A 20513-nucleotide genomic window follows, 5' to 3' on the forward strand; every position below is an offset into this window, starting at 1 on the left:
CTCTTGCTGAGTTGGTAACATGTTTTCCGTGAATCATATATAAATAGGTGGACGGTGGGCGGGAGTTGAATGAACGCTGGTAAAAGGCGGAGTTGTGAATGAACGCCAGTAACAGGTGGGAGCTGTGAATGAACGCCAGTAATAAGCGGGAGTGGTGAATGAAGGAGTTGTGAATGAATGCTGGTAACAGGGCGGGATATATGAGAGGGTTGGAGGAGGCGAAGACGGTGGGCGTTCGCGACATGTAACGCGAGTCTGCTGAAAAATAAAGTGGAAGCTGAAAAGCCGATAAACGCGTCTGGTGTCTCCGAGGTCTCGCCGGCGTTAACCTATCCGGAAGGTGTATGCCTGCAACTGGTGCCGTGACTCGGATCGCTGCGACGCGGAAAGAAGGTAAGAAAAAAAAGTCTATAGATGGGAGTCTAGGGGAAAAAGCCTAGGAATACCGCGGTACAATGGGGAACACACAGTCCACCACGAAAATGCACCTGTTGATTAGCCGCCTTTTAAAGGCAATGGGGACACCCGTAAAGAGTGTAGCTGTGTGCAATTTTACGAGGATACTATATAAAACTTGTCCTTGGTTTGTTGAAGAAGGAGATTTATCACAGGTTCGGTGGAGATGGGTGGGACGTGAATTGTGAAACGCTGGAGTCGAGGAGGGAGTGATCCGCTTGTGGTATCTGATAGATACTGCTTTACAGTCGGAGGATGACCAGATTGGGGAACTCTTAGATGAAGGCTCCGAACTACTGGAGGAGCTCAGCGAAGACTCCCATGATAGTAGCGAAAAAGGAGATAGTATAGAGGAACAAAGGATGGAAGCAAGCGGAGGAGCCCGACCAAAAGCGAAACATTCGCAGACGCTGGGATCGCTTCCACTATACTCGGAGTTGCCCTTAATGCCCTCCGCTCCTCCTTACGAACCACCCTGTCATTCTATGCGCTGTTGCTGTTTTGCCGGCAATGCTTCCAGCGAGATGAGGCCCATAGTTTTAGAGTCTGGGCCGGAGAAACAGACTAGAAGGCAAATGCTTGAAACCGAAAGTGCTCGTAATGACGATGAAGCCGCTTTTTTTTTTATAAATACTGGGGATTCAACTCCCCACCCACCGCGGCGCCTGAAACCAAATTGGGCAGAGTTCTTTAACCCCCATCAGATCTTTCCAGTGACCGAAGACCGCCAAGGAAATCGCGGGTGGACTCCGGTCGACTTCACAGCATTAAAAGAGTTGCAAAAGGCAGTGACTCTCTACGGGCCACATGCTAACTTCACCAAAGCTATCCTAGGAACCTTAGGCACTCAGGGCCTAGTCCCCGAAGATTGGAGAAATGTCTGCAAGGCAGTCCTTTCAGGGGGAGATTATCTCTTATGGTCAGCCGCTTATAGGGAACTAGCTCGTACTCAGGCGGCGCAAAGCCGAGCTGATGGGCAACCTGCCTGGAATGAGGACATGTTAAACGGAGAGGGAGCATTCCATGCAGAAGCGGTGCAAGCTCGGTGTCCCCGGGAGGTATTACAACAAATAAGAGATATAGCCTTGAGGGCCTGGAAGGTAGTGCCAAAAAAAGGGGAAGTTAAACACAGTGTGACTAAGATAATACAAGGACTGACCGAGCCTTATGCAGATTTTATTAACCGCCTTTATGAAGCTGCAGGCAATCTGTTTGAGTCTCCTGAAGAGGCTGCACCCTTGCTGAGACGACTGGCATATGAAAATGCTAACAAGACATGTCGCTCCGCGCTAAGGCCTTGGCAACATAAGGACATCCCTACCTTTATGAAAATTTGCAGAGATGTCATGGATGATGTTGCCTCTGGGGCTCATGCTGCTATGGCAATGGCTAAGACCAATAGAGCAAGTGACCGCAAATGTTTCGCTTGCGGCCAACCCGGACATGTAAAAAAGGAATGTGGACAACATAAGCCCCACAAACGACAGCCAGGATTATGCCCTAAATGTGGGAAAGGTAATCATTGGGCCAGTGATTGTTATTCTAAGACTGATAGAGCAGGAAACCCCATTCCCCAAGAGTCAAAAAACGGGAGAGGGGCCCCAGCACACCAGGGCCCGAAGCAAAATTGGGTGCGCCAGCAATCAAAAAAGGGGGATCAGGAACAGTAAGCTGTTTCGAATTGCGGCCAACGGAGTCTCAAATCAGGTAAATATCGCCTACTTCATGATTTAAGAGCTATAAATAAACAAATGCAACCTATGGGGGCCACTCAACCCGGCCTCCCCGATTTAACCATGCTACCTAGAGAATGGAAACTAATAGTAGTTGATATAAAGGATTGTTTTTTCTCTGTCCCCCTAGCCAAGGAAGATAGACAACGTTTTGCCTTTACAAATTCCCTCTATAAATCATATAGGACCCAATGCTCATTTTGAATGGACGGTATTGCCACAAGGAATGACTAATAGTCCCACATTATGTCAAATATATGTTGCTAAGGCTATTGCACCTGTAAGAAAATTATTTCCACAAATGACAATAGTACACTATATGGATGATATTCTATTGGCTGCTCTTAACCAGGAAGAATTAGATAAAGCCTTCTTTGTATTAGAGCAATCCCTAAACAATTATAATCGTATACAAAGTCATTATCCCTATGCTTTACTCTGGCAAGAAGGACCATTGTTGTTTATATACCCACATAACCATATGCTCAGATCTATTACCTCCTATGCGGAGGCTATGGGAAATTTAGTTTTACAAGCCATCCACCGAGTCGTAGAAATTGCAGGGAGAAGACCACAGTCCTGCATTCTTCCGTTAGAGTCTGTAGTCATTCAGGAGTGGGCTAAGGAAACTTGGCAATGGTCCCACATCACCATCACCCTTGGCATAAGTGTAGATAACCATTATCCCAATCATCCCTTTATTAGATTTTGCGACACGGTACCCTTACACTATTTTAAAAAAGTTTATTCTAATCCCATTCCCAAAGCACCCATAGCTTTTACTGATGGAGCAAAAGGAGGTACCGGGGTGGCTATTTTACAAGGTCAGGTGCATCATGCAGTTACTGCATCTCCCTCACCTCAGCATGCAGAGCTAGCTGTAGTGGCTAAGTTATTAAATATGGTTGAGGGTCCTCTTAATATCGTTTCTGATAGCTTATATGTTGTTAATGCTGTTAAGAGGCTAGGCTCCCCTTTGTTAATATCCAAAAGTTCTACAGTGTTTCCTTATTTTGAGCTTGTTCAGCACACTTTATTTAGGAGATCAGATCCCATTTTTATCACCCATATTAGAGCACATACCTCCCTGCCAGGTCCTCTCACTGCGGGAAATGCCCTTGCCGATCAACATTCCCGCTTCCTTTTAGCTTGCACTGCCATGGAACAGGCAACAGAATATCACAAACTTTGGCATGTTAATAGTAAGACCTTAAGTATGAGGTTTAATATCCCTATTCGTAAAGCTAAATCTATTGTCCAAAATTGTGAAAAATGTGTTATTCATCAGCCTGTTACTATGCCCACTGGAGCTAATCCCCGGGGCCTTTATCCATGTCACATTTGGCAAATGGATGTAATGCATATCCCTGCCTTTGGCAAGCTATCCTGTGTCCATGTTATGGTGGATACTTACTCAGGAGTAGTTATGGCTACCGCCGCCGCCAAAGAGTCCACCTCCCATGTAATGCAACATATGTTACAATGTTTTGCTTCTTGGGGAATCCCTAATATAATAAAAACTGATAATGGACCTGCTTATACTTCTAAGGCTTTTGCTGAGTTTTTAGCAACTTTTCATATCTCTCATTTAACCGGCATCCCATATAACCCTACTGGACAAGCCGTTGTGGAACGCACTAATCTGTATCTGAAAAACTTTGTATTAAAACAAAAAGGGGGAATAGGGGCACTATCCCATTCCCCTAAAGACATTCTCAACCTCGCCTTACTTACCATAAATTTTTTAAATAAAAAAGCTGATGGTCTCACCCCAGCAGAACGTCATGTAATCTTGGAACAGACCCCCAATAGTAATAAACCCTATGAACCGACAGAAGCTCAGCCACACGTTAGAAAAATGATTATGTGGAAAGACCCACAAGATAACAAATGGAAAGGCCCATACCCATTAATAAGAAGGGTACGAGGTGCTGTTTGTTTTCTCCCACAGGAAGAAAAAAATCCAATCTGGACTCCAGAAAGACGGACAAGAACAATAGAGTGGCAAGATGATCGTGATCCTACTCCTACTAATAATGACGCCACTGTCACCGACGATGGCCAAGCTGGATGAGTACTGGGGTCTCTTGAGAGCCCTACCTCTCCCTCTCCAGTTGTGTACTTGCCTGAGAAGGACTTCTCTATGGCTGTTCAACACAGGAGAGACTTTGGAGTCACCGTGGTCGTCGTTGCAGTAATTGCGGCATTATCAGCTGGTGCATCCGCTATTGGCATGGCCGTGAGCCAAACCTCCACACTGTCCACACTTGATAGCATCACAAGATCTACCGCCCAGGCACTTGATGATATACTGCTATTCAGCTGTTAATGAACGGATTTATTGCAAGATTAGGCCTGGTTGGCATACCCTGTGTTATTCGATCTACTGCAGTTTGTGTTACCACCTACCCCTACAACCACTTTCCATTTGCCGCTAATCAGTCCCGTCTTTTGGGTAGCATGTTAAATGGTAGTTGGAATCCAATTAAACAATGGGCCGCCATTATAGGGTTGGCTCTTATTGTGCTTATAACAGGATCGATTATTGTTCGGATCTTGCAAGGGCTGTTAATACGCAAATGGTGGTTAAACAAGCCAGCTAACATTCAATAACCAGTACCCCATGCAAAATGGACAGATTCAGGTGTGGCTGAATCTGCTGGAATGGTAGTCAAAGACGGGTAAGTTCTGAGAGGTCTTCAAGGCAACCTAAGACAGGGCATGAACGCTCCCTCCACACCTCATGTTCATGTGCCAATGACGGGTAAGCCCGATAGATGCTCTTGGTCACCTAAGACAGGCACAGTACCACTCCATTTTGCAAAGAAATAAGGGGGAGATGTCGGGGAACGGGACAGCCTGGCCAGCTGTGCCCCTCCCGACGTGTACAAGCACAAGAAGTTTAGTGCTGGGCTTTTTCCACCCTGCCCGTTGCTAATTGCAAGATCCTGTTTTGACTTTAAGCATCCTGTTATTGCATGTTTCCCACACTTACTCTTGCTGAGTTGGTAACATGTTTTCCGTGAATCATATATAAATAGGTGGACGGTGGGCGGGAGTTGAATGAACGCTGGTAAAAGGCGGAGTTGTGAATGAACGCCGGTAACAGGCGGGAGCTGTGAATGAACGCCAGTAATAAGCGGGAGTGGTGAATGAAGGAGTTGTGAATGAATGCCAGTAACAGGGCGGGATATATGAGAGGGTTGGAGGAGGCGAAGATGGCGGGCGTTCGCGACATGTAACGCGAGTCTGCTGAAAAATAAAGTGGAAGCTGAAAAGCCGATAAATGCGTCTGGTGTCTCCGAGGTCTCGCCGGCATTAACCTATCTGGAAGGTGTATGCCTGCAACTTGCCAACATCGACACAAAAGAAATAACAGGCATGAATAATTCCAAAATGACGGCAGCAATGGATCCCCTAGCAGATGCTGTCCCCTCCTGGGTGCACAGTGACGTCACTGAGAACACTGAAGGAAAAAACAAAGCTAATCCTATACAGACGCGGTCAAGGTGAAGAGATCACAATATGGCTCACCCCACATACTACTTGGCGTATGTAATTTTTAAGAGATTTCTATTTATTTGAAAGAGAGAGAGAGAAAGAGACAAGGTGAGAACGAGATCTTCAGTCCCCTGGTTCACTCCCCAAATGGCCCCAAAAGCCCAGGGCAGGTCCAGCCTGAAGCCAGGACCCTGGGAGAGGGGGCAGCCCCAGGCCCAGAGGAGCTGAGGCCAGTGAGGCCCAGGAGGAGCGAGAAGGCGGACAGCACCATGGTCCCCTCTCTGCCTGCCGTGAGCTCTGCCGTCTCTTAAAGGCAGCTGCTCCGATGTTTGATTTCTGTGATTGGGGGCTGGGCTGCCAGGACTCCACCCTCGCAGAGCTCCTGGTGACTCTCCAGAGGCTGCAGGAAGCCCAAAGGGGGCGGGGCCACAGGAGCCAGGAGCTCAGCATCTCAGGCTTAAGTCCCAGGGCCGCCTTCCCATTGGCCGCCCGCTGGTGTGGCGGTGTCATCACGGGCAGGGCCCTGGACCACCCAGCTTGTCCCACTGGAAAGGGTGGAATGAGTGCAGGCTGTGTGGATGTGGCACCACCCCAAGGCGGGCGCTCGGCCAGTTTTGTCACAAGGTGGCATTGCAGCATGAGAGGTAAGACTAGGGCTGTCACAGGTCCTTTAGGGCCAGGAGTTTATTCTGGTATCAGAAGAAAGCGAGATATGGAGACGGTACCACAGTCTGATGGAGGAGGCCTGGCACCCGTCTTGGGGTGGTCTTGGAGGTGGCTCATTTGGCCATGCATCCATCCATCCATTCTTGCATCCATGCATCCATGCATCCCTGAGCAGTCCTTCTGCACAGCTGTCACATGTCACACACTGCCCCAGCTGTGGGAAGTGTGTCCATGAACAGCACAGCAGAGTGGGCACTGATGGAGGGGGCAGGGTCTCACCAGAAGGCCTTCCCCAGGGACCTGAAGGTAAATGGGTCACACAAAAAGTGTCAGGGGTCACCCCCAGCCTGAGGAGGGCAGGCTGTGTGTGTGTCTGCTTGAGTCTCAGGGACCATCTCAGGGAGCCCAGGGCCTTTCACAAATGGAAGACGTTGGGTGAGGCCACCAAGAGTTGGGGGGGAGGGCGTTGCTGGGCCTCAGACGCCATGTGAGGTGCAAGGAATCAGGCGCAGCCGACCTCAGAGGTGTGACCCCGTTTATCTGGGACATCCACAGCATGGTGGGTTCGGGGTTTCCCCTGGAGCAATGGCACAGTTTGCAACTAAATCCTTGGTTGTAAGGACCTTGTGGAGGAGAAAAAAGTCATGAAACCGTCCCATTCAATGCATGGCTTAGTGCGTGCTGTGTGGGCTGCATCTTAACCTAACTACGTGACTGAAAAGAGTGGGCTGTGCGACATCGTGGCTCTCTCTCCTCCACTCAGGGGCACAGTGATCTCACACTGCTGGCACCTTGCCTGGCCTCTGTCTCTCAACTGCAAGCTGGGTATAATCCTTGACCTAGCGGCTGGGGCTGGTGCCACACGCAGGGAGGACAGGAAGAGAACAGTTCCCTGAGTCTTTGGAAAAGCCGCAGCCTGGTGGAAGGAGATGGGACCACAAAGGGGACTTCCCCATGCCGTGGAGACCAAGGGGAGGGTCCTGGCTGGCCCCAGGTCTGAGAGGTAGGAAGATGCGGGAGGAGTCCGGGGCCATTCTCTACAGAGGCGGGGACACCTAACGACCGGGGGTCCCCGTGACCCCTTCAGCGGGCCAGGAAGCGGATCTGGTAGCTCGGGGGCACGTTGCCCACGCCACTCTCCCGGGGAGTGAGGTCGATGTCCTCGGGAGGCACGGGGCTGGCGATGGAGAAGTTCTGCAGGATGGTGGTGAAGAAGAGGAACAGCTCGGTCCGCGCGATGCCTTCGCCCAGACAAATGCGCTTCCCTGTGGACACAGAGCAGCCCACATCGCTCACTTGTGTCCGTAGCCACAGATCCGCATGGGCTCCACCTTTAACCTGCAACTCAGGGAGGGCTCCCAAACCCCCTGAAACCGGGGCCAGCCTTCACACGTGTGTGCCGCGTTCACTCCGAGACTGGAGTTTTTGTCGGATTCCCAAACAGTTCAGCAGCCTACAGGGTGAAGGAGCCACTTCCGGCTGGATGTGTGATGTGTGTGTGTGTGTGTGTGTGTGTGTATTCCCTAGTCAGGATTTCTCATGGTGGAGAATGGTACCTCTCTCACAGGGCTACTGTGAGCTCAAAAGAAGTTACCATGGGTAAGAACTCTTGGCAAAGCACCCAGCTCCTGTGCGGAATCCTGCAGGTGTGTCTATTTGAGTTTGTCCTTGAGAGCATGGCGGGGGAGGGGGGAGCAGGGCGGGCATCTCTGGCACCACGTGTCTGCCTTGTCTTCAGCTCTCAGCCCAAGATCCATGGCCTTCAGGAACTCAAAAATATACAACCGCCAGGCCGGTGCCGTGGCTCACCAGGCGAATTCTCTGCCTTCAGCGCCCCACTCTGGGTTCTAGTCCCAGTTGGGGTGTCAGATTCTGTCCTGGTTGCTCCTCTTCCAGTCCAGCTCTCTGCTGTGGCCCGGGAGTGCAGTGGAGGATGGCCCAGGTGCTTGGGCCCTGCACCCACATGGGAGACCAGCAGAAGCACCTGGCTTCTGGCTTCAGATCGGTGCAGTGCGCCGGCTTCAATGCGCCGACCATAGCGGCAACTTGGGAGGATTAGCCTAATGAGCTGAGGCGCCGGCCAAGATGACAAAATGGTTTTTAACACATGTTTAAGGAGTTGATGATGCTAACCAACCTGATTTGATCATTGCTAATTGACTACATGTATCAGGTTACCACAGGGTATCCCAAAAGATCTACAATTTAAATAATTTTAGGGGCCAGTGCTGTGGTGTGGCAGGTAAAGCCTTATGGGTGCTGGTTCTAGTACTATCTGCTCCACTTATGATCCAGCTCCCTGCTGATGTGCCTGGGAAAGCAGTGGAGGATGGCCAGTGCCTGGGGCCCTGCACCCGTATAGGAGACCTGGAAGAAGCTCCATGCATTGGTCTGGCACAGCCTTGGCCATTTGTGGAGTGAACCAGAGGATGGATGATCTCTCTCCTCTCCTCTCTCTCTCTCTCTCTCTCTCTCTCTGCATCTCTGTCCCTCTGTCTCTCCCTCTCTAATTCTCTCAAATAAATAAATACATATTGAAGAATAATAATTTTTTAAAAGAGGGAGGACAAGTGGGCTGGGCTCCTGCAGGCAGCTGGGATCCCACAGGGAACATACCCAGAAGGGGCTGGGCAGGGCCCTGGATTCTGGGGTCTGGGGTCTGGGGGCGGGCCACAGGTTGAGCTTACCCAGGGAGAAGGGCATAAAGCCTTCATTCCTCTTCAGGGCCCCGTCAGCATCCAGAAAGTGGCCGGGGTTGAAGGTGTTCGGCGTTTCAAAGTAGTGCGGGTCGTGGAGAGCCGAGCTCAGGACGGGGAACACTTCTGTGTTCTGAGGGAGGTCCAAAGGTTAGAGAGGGGGCCGGCCCCTGGCCCCATGCAGGTTCCTGCACCCCCCCAACCCCCCAAAAAAACAGACACAACGGGAACCAACGAGAGGCTGCATTTTGGAGTTAGGAAGACAAGGACGGCCACAGGAAGTGGCAGGTGAGCGCTGGCCTCACCTTGGGGATGACATAGCCTCGGAACTGTGTGTCTTTTGTGACCGTGTGGGGCGCACCGAGGGGGATGAGGTCCCCGAGCCGCTGGATCTCGTGGATGACCGCGTCCGTGTAGGGCATTTTGGCTCGGTCATCGAGGGCCGGAGGGCGGTGGGAGCCGATCACCTGCTCGATCTCCTTCTGGACTCTCTCTGCAAGGAAAAGCGGGGCCAGGGAACCCCAAGCAGGAGGCATCTCAGCAGAGACCCTGCTTTCCAGGGCGCCGTGCGCCAGGAGACACCTGCGTCAAAGCTGAGGCCACTGGTGCCCCTCAGAGTCCCAGCCTGGGGCAAAGGGAGGAGGGAGGAACAAGAATTCGCAGCCTGGAAATCTGATGAGTGATGTGGGTTCTCTCCCACATGCACAGGTGCACACACAAGTTCACACGCATAGGTGCACAGACACATATGCACACTGATGCACAGACTAATGCACACTCAAGTTCACACGCACAGGTGCACACATAGACATGCACACAGAAGTGTACAGGTGCACAGAGATGCACACACGTGCACATATACATGCAAGGTGACATACAAATGCACACACAAGTTCACACACAGGTACAACAGAGATATGCACACACACATAAACACACCCCACAGTTCCTCAGGAATTTCAGATTGAGAACTCCTGTCAGAACTCCTCTCTAAGGTGAGGAGAAAATGAACTAGTACTTAGTGTGTGTAGGTAATGAGGGACTATGCCAGACTTTCAGGGGTGTAACAAAGAAATAGATCAATAGATTAATCCATGGACAACAAGATAAATAATGGGAATATGTAAATGAACCAATCAATGTTCAGATCAGTCATAAATAGACTGATGATGAATGACGAGCCAGAGAGTGTTTGGATGTATTCACTTAGGAATTAACTGGATGGAGCCGGCGCCGTGGCTCAATAGGCTAATCCTCCACCTTGCGGCGCCGGCACACCGGGTTCTAGTCCCGGTTGGGGCGCCGGATTCTGTCCCGGTTGCCCCTCTTCCAGGCCAGCTCTCTGCTATGGCCAGGGAGTGCAGTGGAGGATGGCCCAGGTGCTTGGGCCCTGCACCCCATGGGAGACCAGGAAAAGCACCTGGCTCCTGGCTCCTGCCAGGATCAGCGCGGTGCGCCGGCTGCAGCGGCGGCCATTGGAGGGTGAACCAACGGCAAAGGAAGACCTTTCTCTCTCTGTCTCTCTCTCACTGTCCACTCTGCCTGTCAAAAAAAAAAAAAAAAAAAAAAAAAAAAAAAAAAAGAAAAAAAAAAGAAAAAAGAAAAAAGAAAAGGAATTAACTGGATGGACCCGTTCATGAACAGCCCATTGGAACATAAGGCAATGAGCCCAGTGAACCAGTGACGTGAAGGATGATGGCTGGAATATGGAAGAATGAAGAGTGAACACATTTGGGAGGACTGAGGATGTAAAGGAAGGAATGGGTGGGGGCGTGATGGTGAGGACTCAGGGGTGATACAACGGGGGGATTATTGTCCTGGAACATGAAGGCTGCGTGGGTGGTGAGGCCTGAGAGGCAGCTGGGGAAGGGGCAGGCGAGGAAGCCCGCTGCAGACAAGGGTGAGCACACGAGGGCGCTGCTGAGTCAAGGCGGTCCCGCTGTCACCACCCAGAGGGTCAGGGCGCGCCTCCCTGAACACACACCTGTGTCCCTGGATGACTCGAAGAGCGGACCCAGGAGTGTGCAGGGGGACTGAGGGTGAGGGCCCAGTGGGTCCAGCTCGGATCCGCAGGCTCTTCCCTCACCCACCCGCAGGACTGGCTCGGTGGGGGCCATCCCTGAGCCTAATGTCTCCCCCACACAGCAGCCCGTCCACAGCCACCTGTGACGTGTGGGTACTTGAGCATGAGCAGGAAGCCGTAGCGGAGGGTGGTGCTGGTGGTCTCGGTGCCGGCGAAGAAGAGCGAGAGCACGGTGAGGATGAGGTTCTGGTGGTGGAACTCGCTGCTCGGGTCGGACTTGTCCTGCATTCCCGGGGTGGGAGTGGGGGGGTTAGCAAGGCTGGAGCCCAGCCGCCTGTCTCTCACCATCCATTTCTGGGTCTCTCACTCTGTCTCATCCACTGCTATTCCCTGTCCTCCACCTGTGCACTCCTGTGCTTCTCTTTCTTTTAATAAGATTTAGTTATTTGAAAGGCAGAGTTACAGAGAGAGAGATCTTCCATCTTCCATGGTTCATTTCCCTAATGGCTGCAACAGCTGGGGCTGGGCCAGGCTGAAGCCAGGAGCCTGGAGCTCCATCCCCAAGCACTTGGGCCATCTCATTCTGCCTTCCCAGGCCATCAGCAGGGAGCTGGATGAGAAGCGCAGCCGGGACTTGAACAGCTCAGCCCAGTGCCCCAGTGCCAGCCTCTCTTCCCGCCCCTCTGCTTCTCCACCTTTTTGCTGTTTCCCTAGTCACCCTTGCTCTGTGGGTTTCTGCCCCTGCTGCTTTGTTTTTGTCACTTGCCTCAGTCTCTCTCTCTCTCTTTCTCTCTCTCTCTCCCTCTCCATTTTCTCCTCTCTTTCTCATCCTCCTCCTTCCCTTCTTCTCTCTTCCCCTCACCCATGCCCCTCCCCCCTCCCGGGCCCCACTTTTTCCATGCGGAGCAGGTAGACGTCGATGAAATCCCTGGGGTTGCTGGGGTCCAGGGTTGCGCGGTGCTTCTCTACGCTCTGGGTGATGAAAGTGTTGATCTCCTGCAGGTTCCTGTAGATCTGCCTGTGCGTGCCGGGAAAGTGCTTTAGGAAGCCCGAGAAGAGCTCGAACACCTGCAGGGGAGAAGAGAGTGGGGTGGGGTCATGTGGGGCGGGGCCGGGAGGATGGGGCTCCTGGGCACCTGCGCCTCCTCGAGGACCACCCCCACCCTTTACCTGCTTTTTGTCTCTGGCAGTCAGCTCTCCTCTGCTCCTTCCTCTCTCCTGTGTCCCTCTGTGGTAGCTGCCCCTACCTGCCCCTCTCCTCTGCTCTCTAACTCTCTTCTCTCATTCTGTGTCTTCCTCCCACGTTTGCTCTCTCCTGCGTGTCTGCCCTGGCTGTGTTTCCTCCTGCTCCTCCTCCTCCTCCTCCTTTCATTCTTGCCTGCTCCACCTCACCCCACCACCACCCAGGCAGACCTGGCTGGAGAAGGAGCTGATGAGGGAGAAGGACTGGAAGAACAGGTCCAGCAGCCGCAGGAACACGGGGTCCTTGTAGTCAAAGCGTTTTCCAAAGACAATGGAGCAGATGATGTTGGAGGTGACCGAGTGGAACAGCAAGGTGTTGTCCAGGAGGGCTCCTAGGAGGAGGCAGCAGCAGAAGGAGAGACAGAGTCACGGGCTTGGGGAACGTGCGGCTGTGTGACCGCCCCAGCACTCAGTCATAATCAGCTGGAACGGACGTAGCTGGCAGCCTCCTGTGCACATTCATGTCGGGTCCTCTCTTAGGCCCTTCCCCTGCTGCTCTGTCTCATTCTCCCCACAGCAGCGGAGGAAGGCACAGCCTGTGATCTCCCCGGTTCCCAAGTGGGCAAACTGAGAGGCTGCGGAGAGCCCAGCTGCACAGCGCATGTGCAGTGAGTGGGTCTCCCAGGCCCCCAGGCTGGAGCACAAGTCCCAGGACCGCAGGCATCCAATCAAACACTGACCACTCCCCCTGTCTGTGGCTCCCCCTTGGTCTCTTCTGCCCACCCCTAGGGCTCTGCTCTGCAGATGTGAGTTGATGACTATGCACCCGCCTGACACACCCGCCCCGGCCATGGCTGGAGGTGGTGTGGGGGGTAGGGAGGAGGGCTTGGGGGGCTGGTGCTGGGCCTCCTCCATCCCCCACAGGGGCACCTGGGGTCCATGCCCAGCCCAGCTCCTGACTGCAGCTCCTGCCAGTGCAGACCCCGGAAGGCAGCAGTGATGGGTCCTGCCCAGCTGAGACCCCAGTTCCTGGCTTCCACTCTGCCTCATCCTGCCCATTGCAGGCATTGGCTCTGCGCCCCTCTCTTTCTCTCGCTCTCTCTCGCTCTCGCTTCTCTCTCTCTCCATCCTTCTCAGCCTCTCAGAAACTCTTGAGAAACTCAGGTAAGAAAGAGGGCAAAGACCACATCCAGGAGATGGAGGCGCTAACACTGTCACCTCCAAGCCCCTTATGGAGACTCCAGAAATCCCGACGAGAGTTCCTCTAGCGCCCCCTCTGGCAGCCGAGCGCACAGCACCCGACCTGGTCCTTGGCTCTCAGCTCAGCAAGCCTCACCGGGGAGGGGACAGGGCTGGCTGTTTGCAGAACACCCGGCGCTTTCCCTGCCCCCCTCTGCTGTCTTTAATGTGAGTCCCGGTGTCACCAGAAGCTGGTTTTCCGAGGTTGCGAGTTAAGCAGCAACGCGCGACGCCCAGTTGTCCTGGGACACCACAGCTCGCACCCCTCCCGGTCCCTGTCTGCCCCTCTCTCGGGTTTCCGGTTGCCGGGCGCTGCCCCGTCTCCTTGGCTCGCGGCCTCACCCTTGAATTTCCGCAGCTCCTCCACCAGACACCGGGCCTCCTCCTGAATGCGCTCCTCCACGCTCCGCTTCCCCATGCCGAAGTCCCGCATGGTGGCCAGGGAGAATCTCCGAAGGGCCCGCCAGCGCTCCCCATTGGCAAAGATCACTCCTGGGGGGTGGAAGGAGACTCTGTGCCTCCCCAGCCCTCGCCCCACACCTCAGGCCCACCTTCCCTGAGCTCCCCTCCCAGCTCCCGCTCTCACCGTATCCCTGGAAGATCGGATCCAGTACAGCGATCTTCCCCCTGCCAGAAAAGGCCTCCGCTTGGTCCACGAGGGCCTCGCGGATGGCATCCGTCCCACACAGGATTACCACGGGTCTGGATCCCAGGTACACCGTGAACACGTCCCCGTATTTCTCTCGGAGCTGCCAAGCACACCCCGCCCAGGGCCGGCGGCAGTCAGTTCCTGAACCTGAGACAGTGGGCTACAGAGTGGTCACAGCCATCTCCCCGACCCCCTGCTCCCCGTTCCCCTTGCCGCGACCCCGCAGCCCAAGGCCCTGCCCCACTGGTTGGTGCCCTGAGCAGTACAGAAGGCTTGAATTCCGAACAGCCGACGTTCCAGTGCTCACCACAGCAATCACCTGGATCCGCTCATTCATTCATTCATTGACTCATCGACAACCCGCTGGGATGTGGGGTCTTCTGTGTGCCATGTCCTGCTCTGGTCTCTGGAAGGGCCCTCACTCATCTCCCTGCCTCCCTTCCTGTACCCCCTTCAGTGCCTCGCTGCTCGACCACACCTGAGTTATCCCATTCAACTAGAAGCTCCCAGCCCGCGTCAAGCCCTCCCAGGCTCCGCAGGGCCGCCATGGTGTGGACACGTCTCTGACTACTTCTCCCTCAACTGGCCCTTTGGTTCCCGCCGGCTTCAATAAATCCATCCCCAAGTTGAGGTGCTTAAGTCTAGGGGACTTTGGGACAAAGAGGCCTCTTGTTTCAGGGTCCCGGCTGCCCTCTCACCAGCTGTGCACCTGGGCCAGGTGCCTTCTGCATCTCACCACCTGTCATGGCCCATGTCGCACAGGTCGTCCACGAGCAAAGGCAGCTGCACGCAGGGAAATGGATTTCGAAGTCAGGGCGGCTGTTGGGCAGCCGCTGGGTCATTGCTGGGGCACCTGCCTCTCTTGCTGGAGGGCCTGGTCCTGGCCTGGCTCCTCGGCTTCTGAGCCAGCACCTGGATGGCGGCAGAAAACGGCCCACATCCCTGGGCCCTGCCCCCCAGGTGGAAGGCTTGGGTGGAATTCCAGGCTCCTGGGTTCTACCAGGCCAGCCCTGGCCTCTGTGGCTGTTTGGGGAGCGAACCAGAGCCAGGAGGAGCTCTTGCTCTGTGTCTCTGTCTCTCTGCCTTCTCGCTAAGACACTGAAAATGAACGAATAACAGATTTCTCTGAAGTGTTAGCATGTTTTAAAACTCACCATCTCCATCCTCAAAAGAAGACTACATATGGAGACCACTGAACCAACAAGTGTTTTCTGTTCAAAATATTTTTTGTTATACTGAAATCATTTTGAAAAAAGACAGCATCTTAATACAAGATCATTTGCCTAGAAAGTTTAAAGCATTATTACAAAGCTGTAACTGAAATTAAAAAGCTCATTATCAAATGCAAATGTTGGGGCTGGTGCTGTGGCGTAGTGGGTATTCCCACGGCCTGCCGTGCCAGCATCCCAAACACTTGGGCCACTTCTGCTGCTTTCCCCGGCCATTAGCAGGGAGCTGGATCAGAAGTGGAGCAGCCGGGACTTGAACCAGTGCTCATATGGGATGCCAACATCACAGGCAGCAGCTTAACCCACTGTACCACAATGCTGGCCTTTCTAATCAATCTTAACATTTGCATTTGTTTATTTGAAAGGCAGAGTTACAAAGAGGATGAGGCAGAGGGAGGGAGAGAGAGAGAGAGAGAGAGAGAGAGAGAGAGAGAGAGAGGTCTTCCATCTACTGGTTCTCTCCCCAGATGGCTGAAACAGCTGAAGTTGCACCAATCCGAATCCAGGAGCCAGGAGCTTCTTCCAGTACTCCTACACGGGTGCAGGGGCCCAAACACTTGGGCCATCTTCTACTGCTATCCCAGGCCACAGCAGAGAACTGGATTGGAAGAGGAGCAGCCGGGACTAGAACTGGAATGTCTCATTCCTAGTTTTTTCCCAGTGCCTGCCAGGGACGCCTTCCTCTCCCCTCTCCCCCTCTTCGATCCACCCTTGAGTGAGCTTAAAATGCCCAGGTCTTCAGTGTGTCCCTTGCCACCCAGCGGAGCGCTCACTGTCACCGTGTGGATTCTGTGTCTTTCGTCTGTCTCTGCAGTCTGACTGCCAGCTCCTGAGGGGCAGGGGCTGTTCGGTCTCCTGTCCCTGAATGCGCCCCTGTGCCCCAGACGGTGGGACCAGGGGCTGACCGAATGCTGCTGGCAGCAGCCATCGCCCTGGCCACACCCCATGCTGTCCAACCCCTGGTGACCTTTGTGGGTTCTCTCTGGGCCATTGTCACGGCAGGGACAAAGGTGACACAACATTCCTGCACTGCTGTGACAGGATGTTAACTTGCCCTTTCCAACAAATGAGAAGCGCATGTGTCAAACACTCGTGGACATCCTGTGCCGTTTGATGAAATGTTTTGGACACCTGAGTCTTAGACTGCTCCATGCAGAAAGGGTCTCCAGAGACCAGCGCCAGCCCATCCCCACCCGAAACAGAAATCCCTTCATTGGCGGTGCTGACAGGTCCCGGCGTCCTGTGAGCTAGGAGACAGCAGCCAAGACCCCTACAAATGCACAGGTAGCTTAAGGCGGATGTGGCTCTCACGGTGAGTGGGGACTGTGTGGGGATTGATGGCCAGCCCTGGCAGAGAAGAGGAGCAGTGAGACAGCAGGTTCTGTCTGCGGAGGCACGGTCGTCCCCACTGAGCTGCCGCTGGCAAAAATGCCCTTACAGAGGGGGATCAGGTGCCAGCCTTGTGACCCGGGGCTAAGCCGCCCCCCTGCCATGCCGGCATCCATAGCATTGCTGGTTCGAGTCTCAGCTGCTCCACTTCCCATCCAGCTCCCTTCTGATGCATCTGGGAAAGCAGCAGAGGATGGCCCAAGTGCTCAGGACCCTGCCACTCATGGGAGAGACCCGGATGGAGTTCCTGGCTCCAGGCTTCTGCTCGACCCAGTCCCAGCTATTGTAGCCATGTCGGGAGTGAACCAGTGGATGGAAGATCTCTCTCCTCTCTCTAATTATGCCTTTCAAATGAATATATGAATTTGAAGGGCTGGCACTGTTGCATAGCAGGTAAAGCTGCTGCCTGCAGTGCTGGCATCCCATGTGGACACCAGTTCAAGTCGCAGCTGCCCCACTTCGAATCCAGCTCCCTGCTACTGCACTCGGGAAAGCTCAGAAGGCGGCCTAAGTGCTTGGGCCCCTGCACCCATGGGGGAGATCCAGCTGGAGTTCTAGAGTCCTGGCTTAGCCCTGAACTGCAACTCTGCCTTTCAAATCAATAAGATGACAAGATTCAGGAATGTGGTTGGTCTGGCAGGGGGAGGAGGCAGAGGAACTAGAAGTTACTGTCTCATTCCCATTATCCCACTGGGAATGGGTTAGCAGATGCTGGCTAATTGTTAATAAACCAGCATGCAAAGCAGCGGATGTAGCCGGCAGTCACTGCTGGAGACTCAGCTGCTGCTACAGTGCATTCTCCTTTTGATTTTAATCTTTTTTTAAAAGTTTTATTTATTTATTTATTTGAGAGGTAGAGTTACAGTGAGAGAGAGAGACAGGAGAAAGGACTTCCTTCCTTTGGTTCACTCCCCAGATGGCCGGAATGGCTGGAGCCGTGGAGAGAGAGAGATCCTACATCTGCTAGGTCATTCCCCAAATGCCCCCACACTAGGTCTGGCCCGGCTGAAATCAGGAGCCCAGACCCCCTCTGGGTCTCCCATGTGGGTGCAGGCCCAGCACCGGCGCCATCATCTGCTGCCTCCTGGATGCATCAGCAGGAAGCTGGATGGGAGCAGAGAAGCAGTGCGTGTGGGTGCCGAGGCCCAGGCTCAGCCTAGCCCGCTGCAGCATAGCACCCATCACAGGCTTCACTGAGCAGCACGCCCCGCCAGCTCCTCCAGCTCTCCCTCCCCCCTCCCCTTGCTCCTGGCATTGGCTTGGCTGGTCTTTGCTCTCTCTTGATGGCAGACGCAACAATCTATTTGATGATTTACCTTCACCGCCCTTTCTCGTTCTCTTCCAGGCACAGGCGGGCACCCAAGGAGGTGACAATCATGGCAGGGAGAGTGAAACTCAGCACCTGTGGCTCACACCCATATGCCCCGTGCTGTCCACCTGCAGCTCCAGTTGAGCAGGGTCACCCGTCACAATCTCACCACCACCACCACACTCTGGCTCTGCGCCCCTTGCTCGCCAGCGCCCCCACTCCCTCCAGGAGCCTGGAAGGAGGCCTGGCTCTCTCTGGCATGTGAGCCCCAGGCACCCAAGCAGGGAGGGCTCACCAGGACCGACCCGTCCATCCGTGTCTCACCCGCAGGAAGGAGCGGAGCAGGCCCTTCCTGTCCATCTGCAGAAGGTTCCCCAGGACGGGCAGAGGGGAGGGTCCCGGGGGGAGGCGGCCGTGGGCCTTGGGGTGGCCCCTGAGCAGAAGCAGCAGGAGGCCTGCGAGGAAAGCCAGGAGGAGGAGCAGGCTGAACTCCATGGTCTCGGCTGTCGGCTGTCCACCTGCTGCAGCCTCCTCGCGCTGGGCCTTTTATTCTGAGCCTGGATCCCCACCCAGTAATCAACCTCACCCACTCCCCGCCTCTCCTCTCATCATTACCACAGTGTGAACTTGGGAGCCAGAGGACACACACTTCCTGCCCAGGCAGCCCAGTGACAGCTCACTGCCAGTCACTGTGCCCCCTCCCCTTCCTGGATGTTGGCAGGGACTGCAGGGGGAGGTGGAGGGGGTGTAGAGTGCACATGAGTGTCTGTTTATTTCCACGGGAGGCAGTGAGCACTTGTCTGTCTGCAGCTCTGTTTGGCACGTAGGTTTTCCAGGTCTGCCGGCGTCTGTCCCACCCTCTTGCGTCTCTGCGGGTGCCCATGATGGGAAAGGGGCTCCCATGTGCGGGTTGTGTGGGTGCTGGTGTGTTGGGCACCTCCCAGCCCCATTCTCTTTAGGGGCTCCAGAAGCTCAGGGTGATCACTCCTGCATCTAGGCTCCCAGCGTCCCTTGTGTGACAGCCACAGCGGCAATAATGGCAGGAACAGAAGGGGCGGGGCAGGAGACACAGAGCTGACAGGGTGCCCCGTCGGGTCCCCAGGGTCTCTGATCACCACGACTACAGCTGGGCAGGTCCCCTGCCTCTTCTGTGTCTGGGAGCAGCTGGGGTTTCCCTGGTCCCTCTCGCTCTCTGTCTCTGACTCAGTGTCTGTTCCTGCAGTCGGGCGCTGAGCTCCAGGGGTGCAGAGGCTGTGTCCGTCCGTGTCTGGCTGTTAGAGGAGAAACCAGGGACTGAGCCATTCACAGGCAGCACCCGTGCATCTGGCTGTCAGTTCCGGAGGTGGAAGCCCACCTGTGGGTGCCGGTGCACGGTGAGGGCTTCCAGTGGTGGCTTGGCGGGGGGGCCGACACACGAGATGGAGGACAACGGGGCCAACTCCCCGGAGTCCAGCCCACTCCCGGGGTAACAGGTGCTCCCCTGTCATAACAACAGTAATCCCTCCATGAAGGCAGAGCTCTGGAGCCTGACTGCCTCCTGTGGGCCCCACTACATTTTAGTAGAGAGTGAGAGAGAGAGAGAGAGAACGAGCATGAGAGAGAGAGTGTGAGAGAGAGAGAGCACTCCTGCTTGCTGGCTCACTACTCACTTGCCCACAATGGCTGGTACTGCACTAGGGTGGATACAAGAGTTGGGAAGGCTATGCAGGTCTCCCAGGAAGGTGGCACCACGAAGCCCAGTTGCATAGGCAGGAAGCCAGAGTCAGGAGCAGGGGCCTGGGGTCGACCCCGGGCACTCCACACACGGTATGAGATGTGGGTGTCTTGACCACTGGGCTGAGCGCCATTCCAGCCTCCCTCTCCATACTGCCGCCATGGCCATTATTCTTCCACCTGTGTGCAGGGGAGGACTTGTTCGAACCTCAGCATTGTGCCCTGGAAACCCCAAAACTCCAGTCTTATCACATGTAAAACACATCCATCCCATCCCAATCATCCTCAAACCCCAACTCACATCAATACCAATTGTAAGCCCAGAGTCTCACCTACATCAGGTATGGGTGCGTCTCCAGACTTGATTTGTCCTGAAGGAAACTCACTCCAGCTCTGGGCCTGAGAAATCCAAAGGAGCCACCCACCTCCAACGTGGAGAAGACCCCTCCCCACCCACAATGTCCCACACTGCCCCTGTCTGAGGCTTCAGCTCCCTGTGATCAACCACAGTGGAACAAGTCCAGGGATGAACAACTTACAGAATTTTAAGTCTGCACACCTTTCTGAGTGATGGGATTCAATTTCATCCCACCCAGGACGAGAATCAGCCCCTGGGCCAGCGTATCTGCTGTGTGTATGTTACCTCCCCTGTAGTCCCCATCACAGTGTCACAGTGCTTACATTTAAGGACCCCTTACTCTGTTTAGAATGGCCCCAAAGCTCAAGTG

The 20513-nt window shown here is 54.3% G+C and overlaps 1 protein-coding gene and 1 long non-coding RNA gene across 2 annotated transcripts; one reads left to right on the plus strand and one right to left on the minus strand.

Moving 5' to 3' along the window:
- Window positions 1-271: 271 nt before the first annotated feature.
- LOC149120789 (uncharacterized) lies at window positions 272-5476 on the plus strand. The gene is made up of 2 exons (XR_016225176.1): window positions 272-393; window positions 4141-5476. It is a non-coding gene; the product is annotated as an uncharacterized LOC149120789 (long non-coding RNA).
- An 897-nt stretch (window positions 5477-6373) lies between these two features.
- Window positions 6374-18590, minus strand: LOC149120790 (cytochrome P450 2B4-like). The gene is made up of 9 exons (XM_089318803.1): window positions 18397-18590; window positions 14083-14245; window positions 13839-13988; window positions 12489-12649; window positions 11967-12143; window positions 11216-11357; window positions 9358-9545; window positions 9044-9185; window positions 6374-7621 (listed from the first exon to the last, which is right to left on the minus strand). The coding sequence occupies exons 1-9, from the start codon at window positions 18565-18567 to the stop codon at window positions 7440-7442; spliced, it is 1476 nt and encodes a 491-aa protein (XP_089174929.1). The 5' UTR covers window positions 18568-18590; the 3' UTR covers window positions 6374-7439.
- Between the last annotated feature and the right edge of the window lie 1923 nt (window positions 18591-20513).

Source organism: Oryctolagus cuniculus, chromosome 18 (genome assembly GCF_051225735.1).
Source record: "Oryctolagus cuniculus isolate XC-2025 breed Fujian yellow rabbit chromosome 18, ASM5122573v1, whole genome shotgun sequence".
NCBI lineage: Eukaryota > Metazoa > Chordata > Mammalia > Lagomorpha > Leporidae > Oryctolagus > Oryctolagus cuniculus.

Bases quoted from the DNA above. Each gene is read 5' to 3' on its own strand.
- LOC149120790 (XM_089318803.1), bottom strand. From the start codon at position 18,567: ATGGAGTTCAGCCTGCTCCTCCTCCTGGCTTTCCTCGCAGGCCTCCTG. The intron at 12,144-12,488 runs GTCTGCCTGGGT...TCTCCCCTGCAG, and splicing joins TCAGCTCCTTCTCCAGCCAG to GTGTTCGAGCTCTTCTCGGG. The intron at 9,546-11,215 runs GTGGCTGTGGAC...TTTTCCTTGCAG, and splicing joins CAAGTACCCACACGTCACAG to AGAGAGTCCAGAAGGAGATC.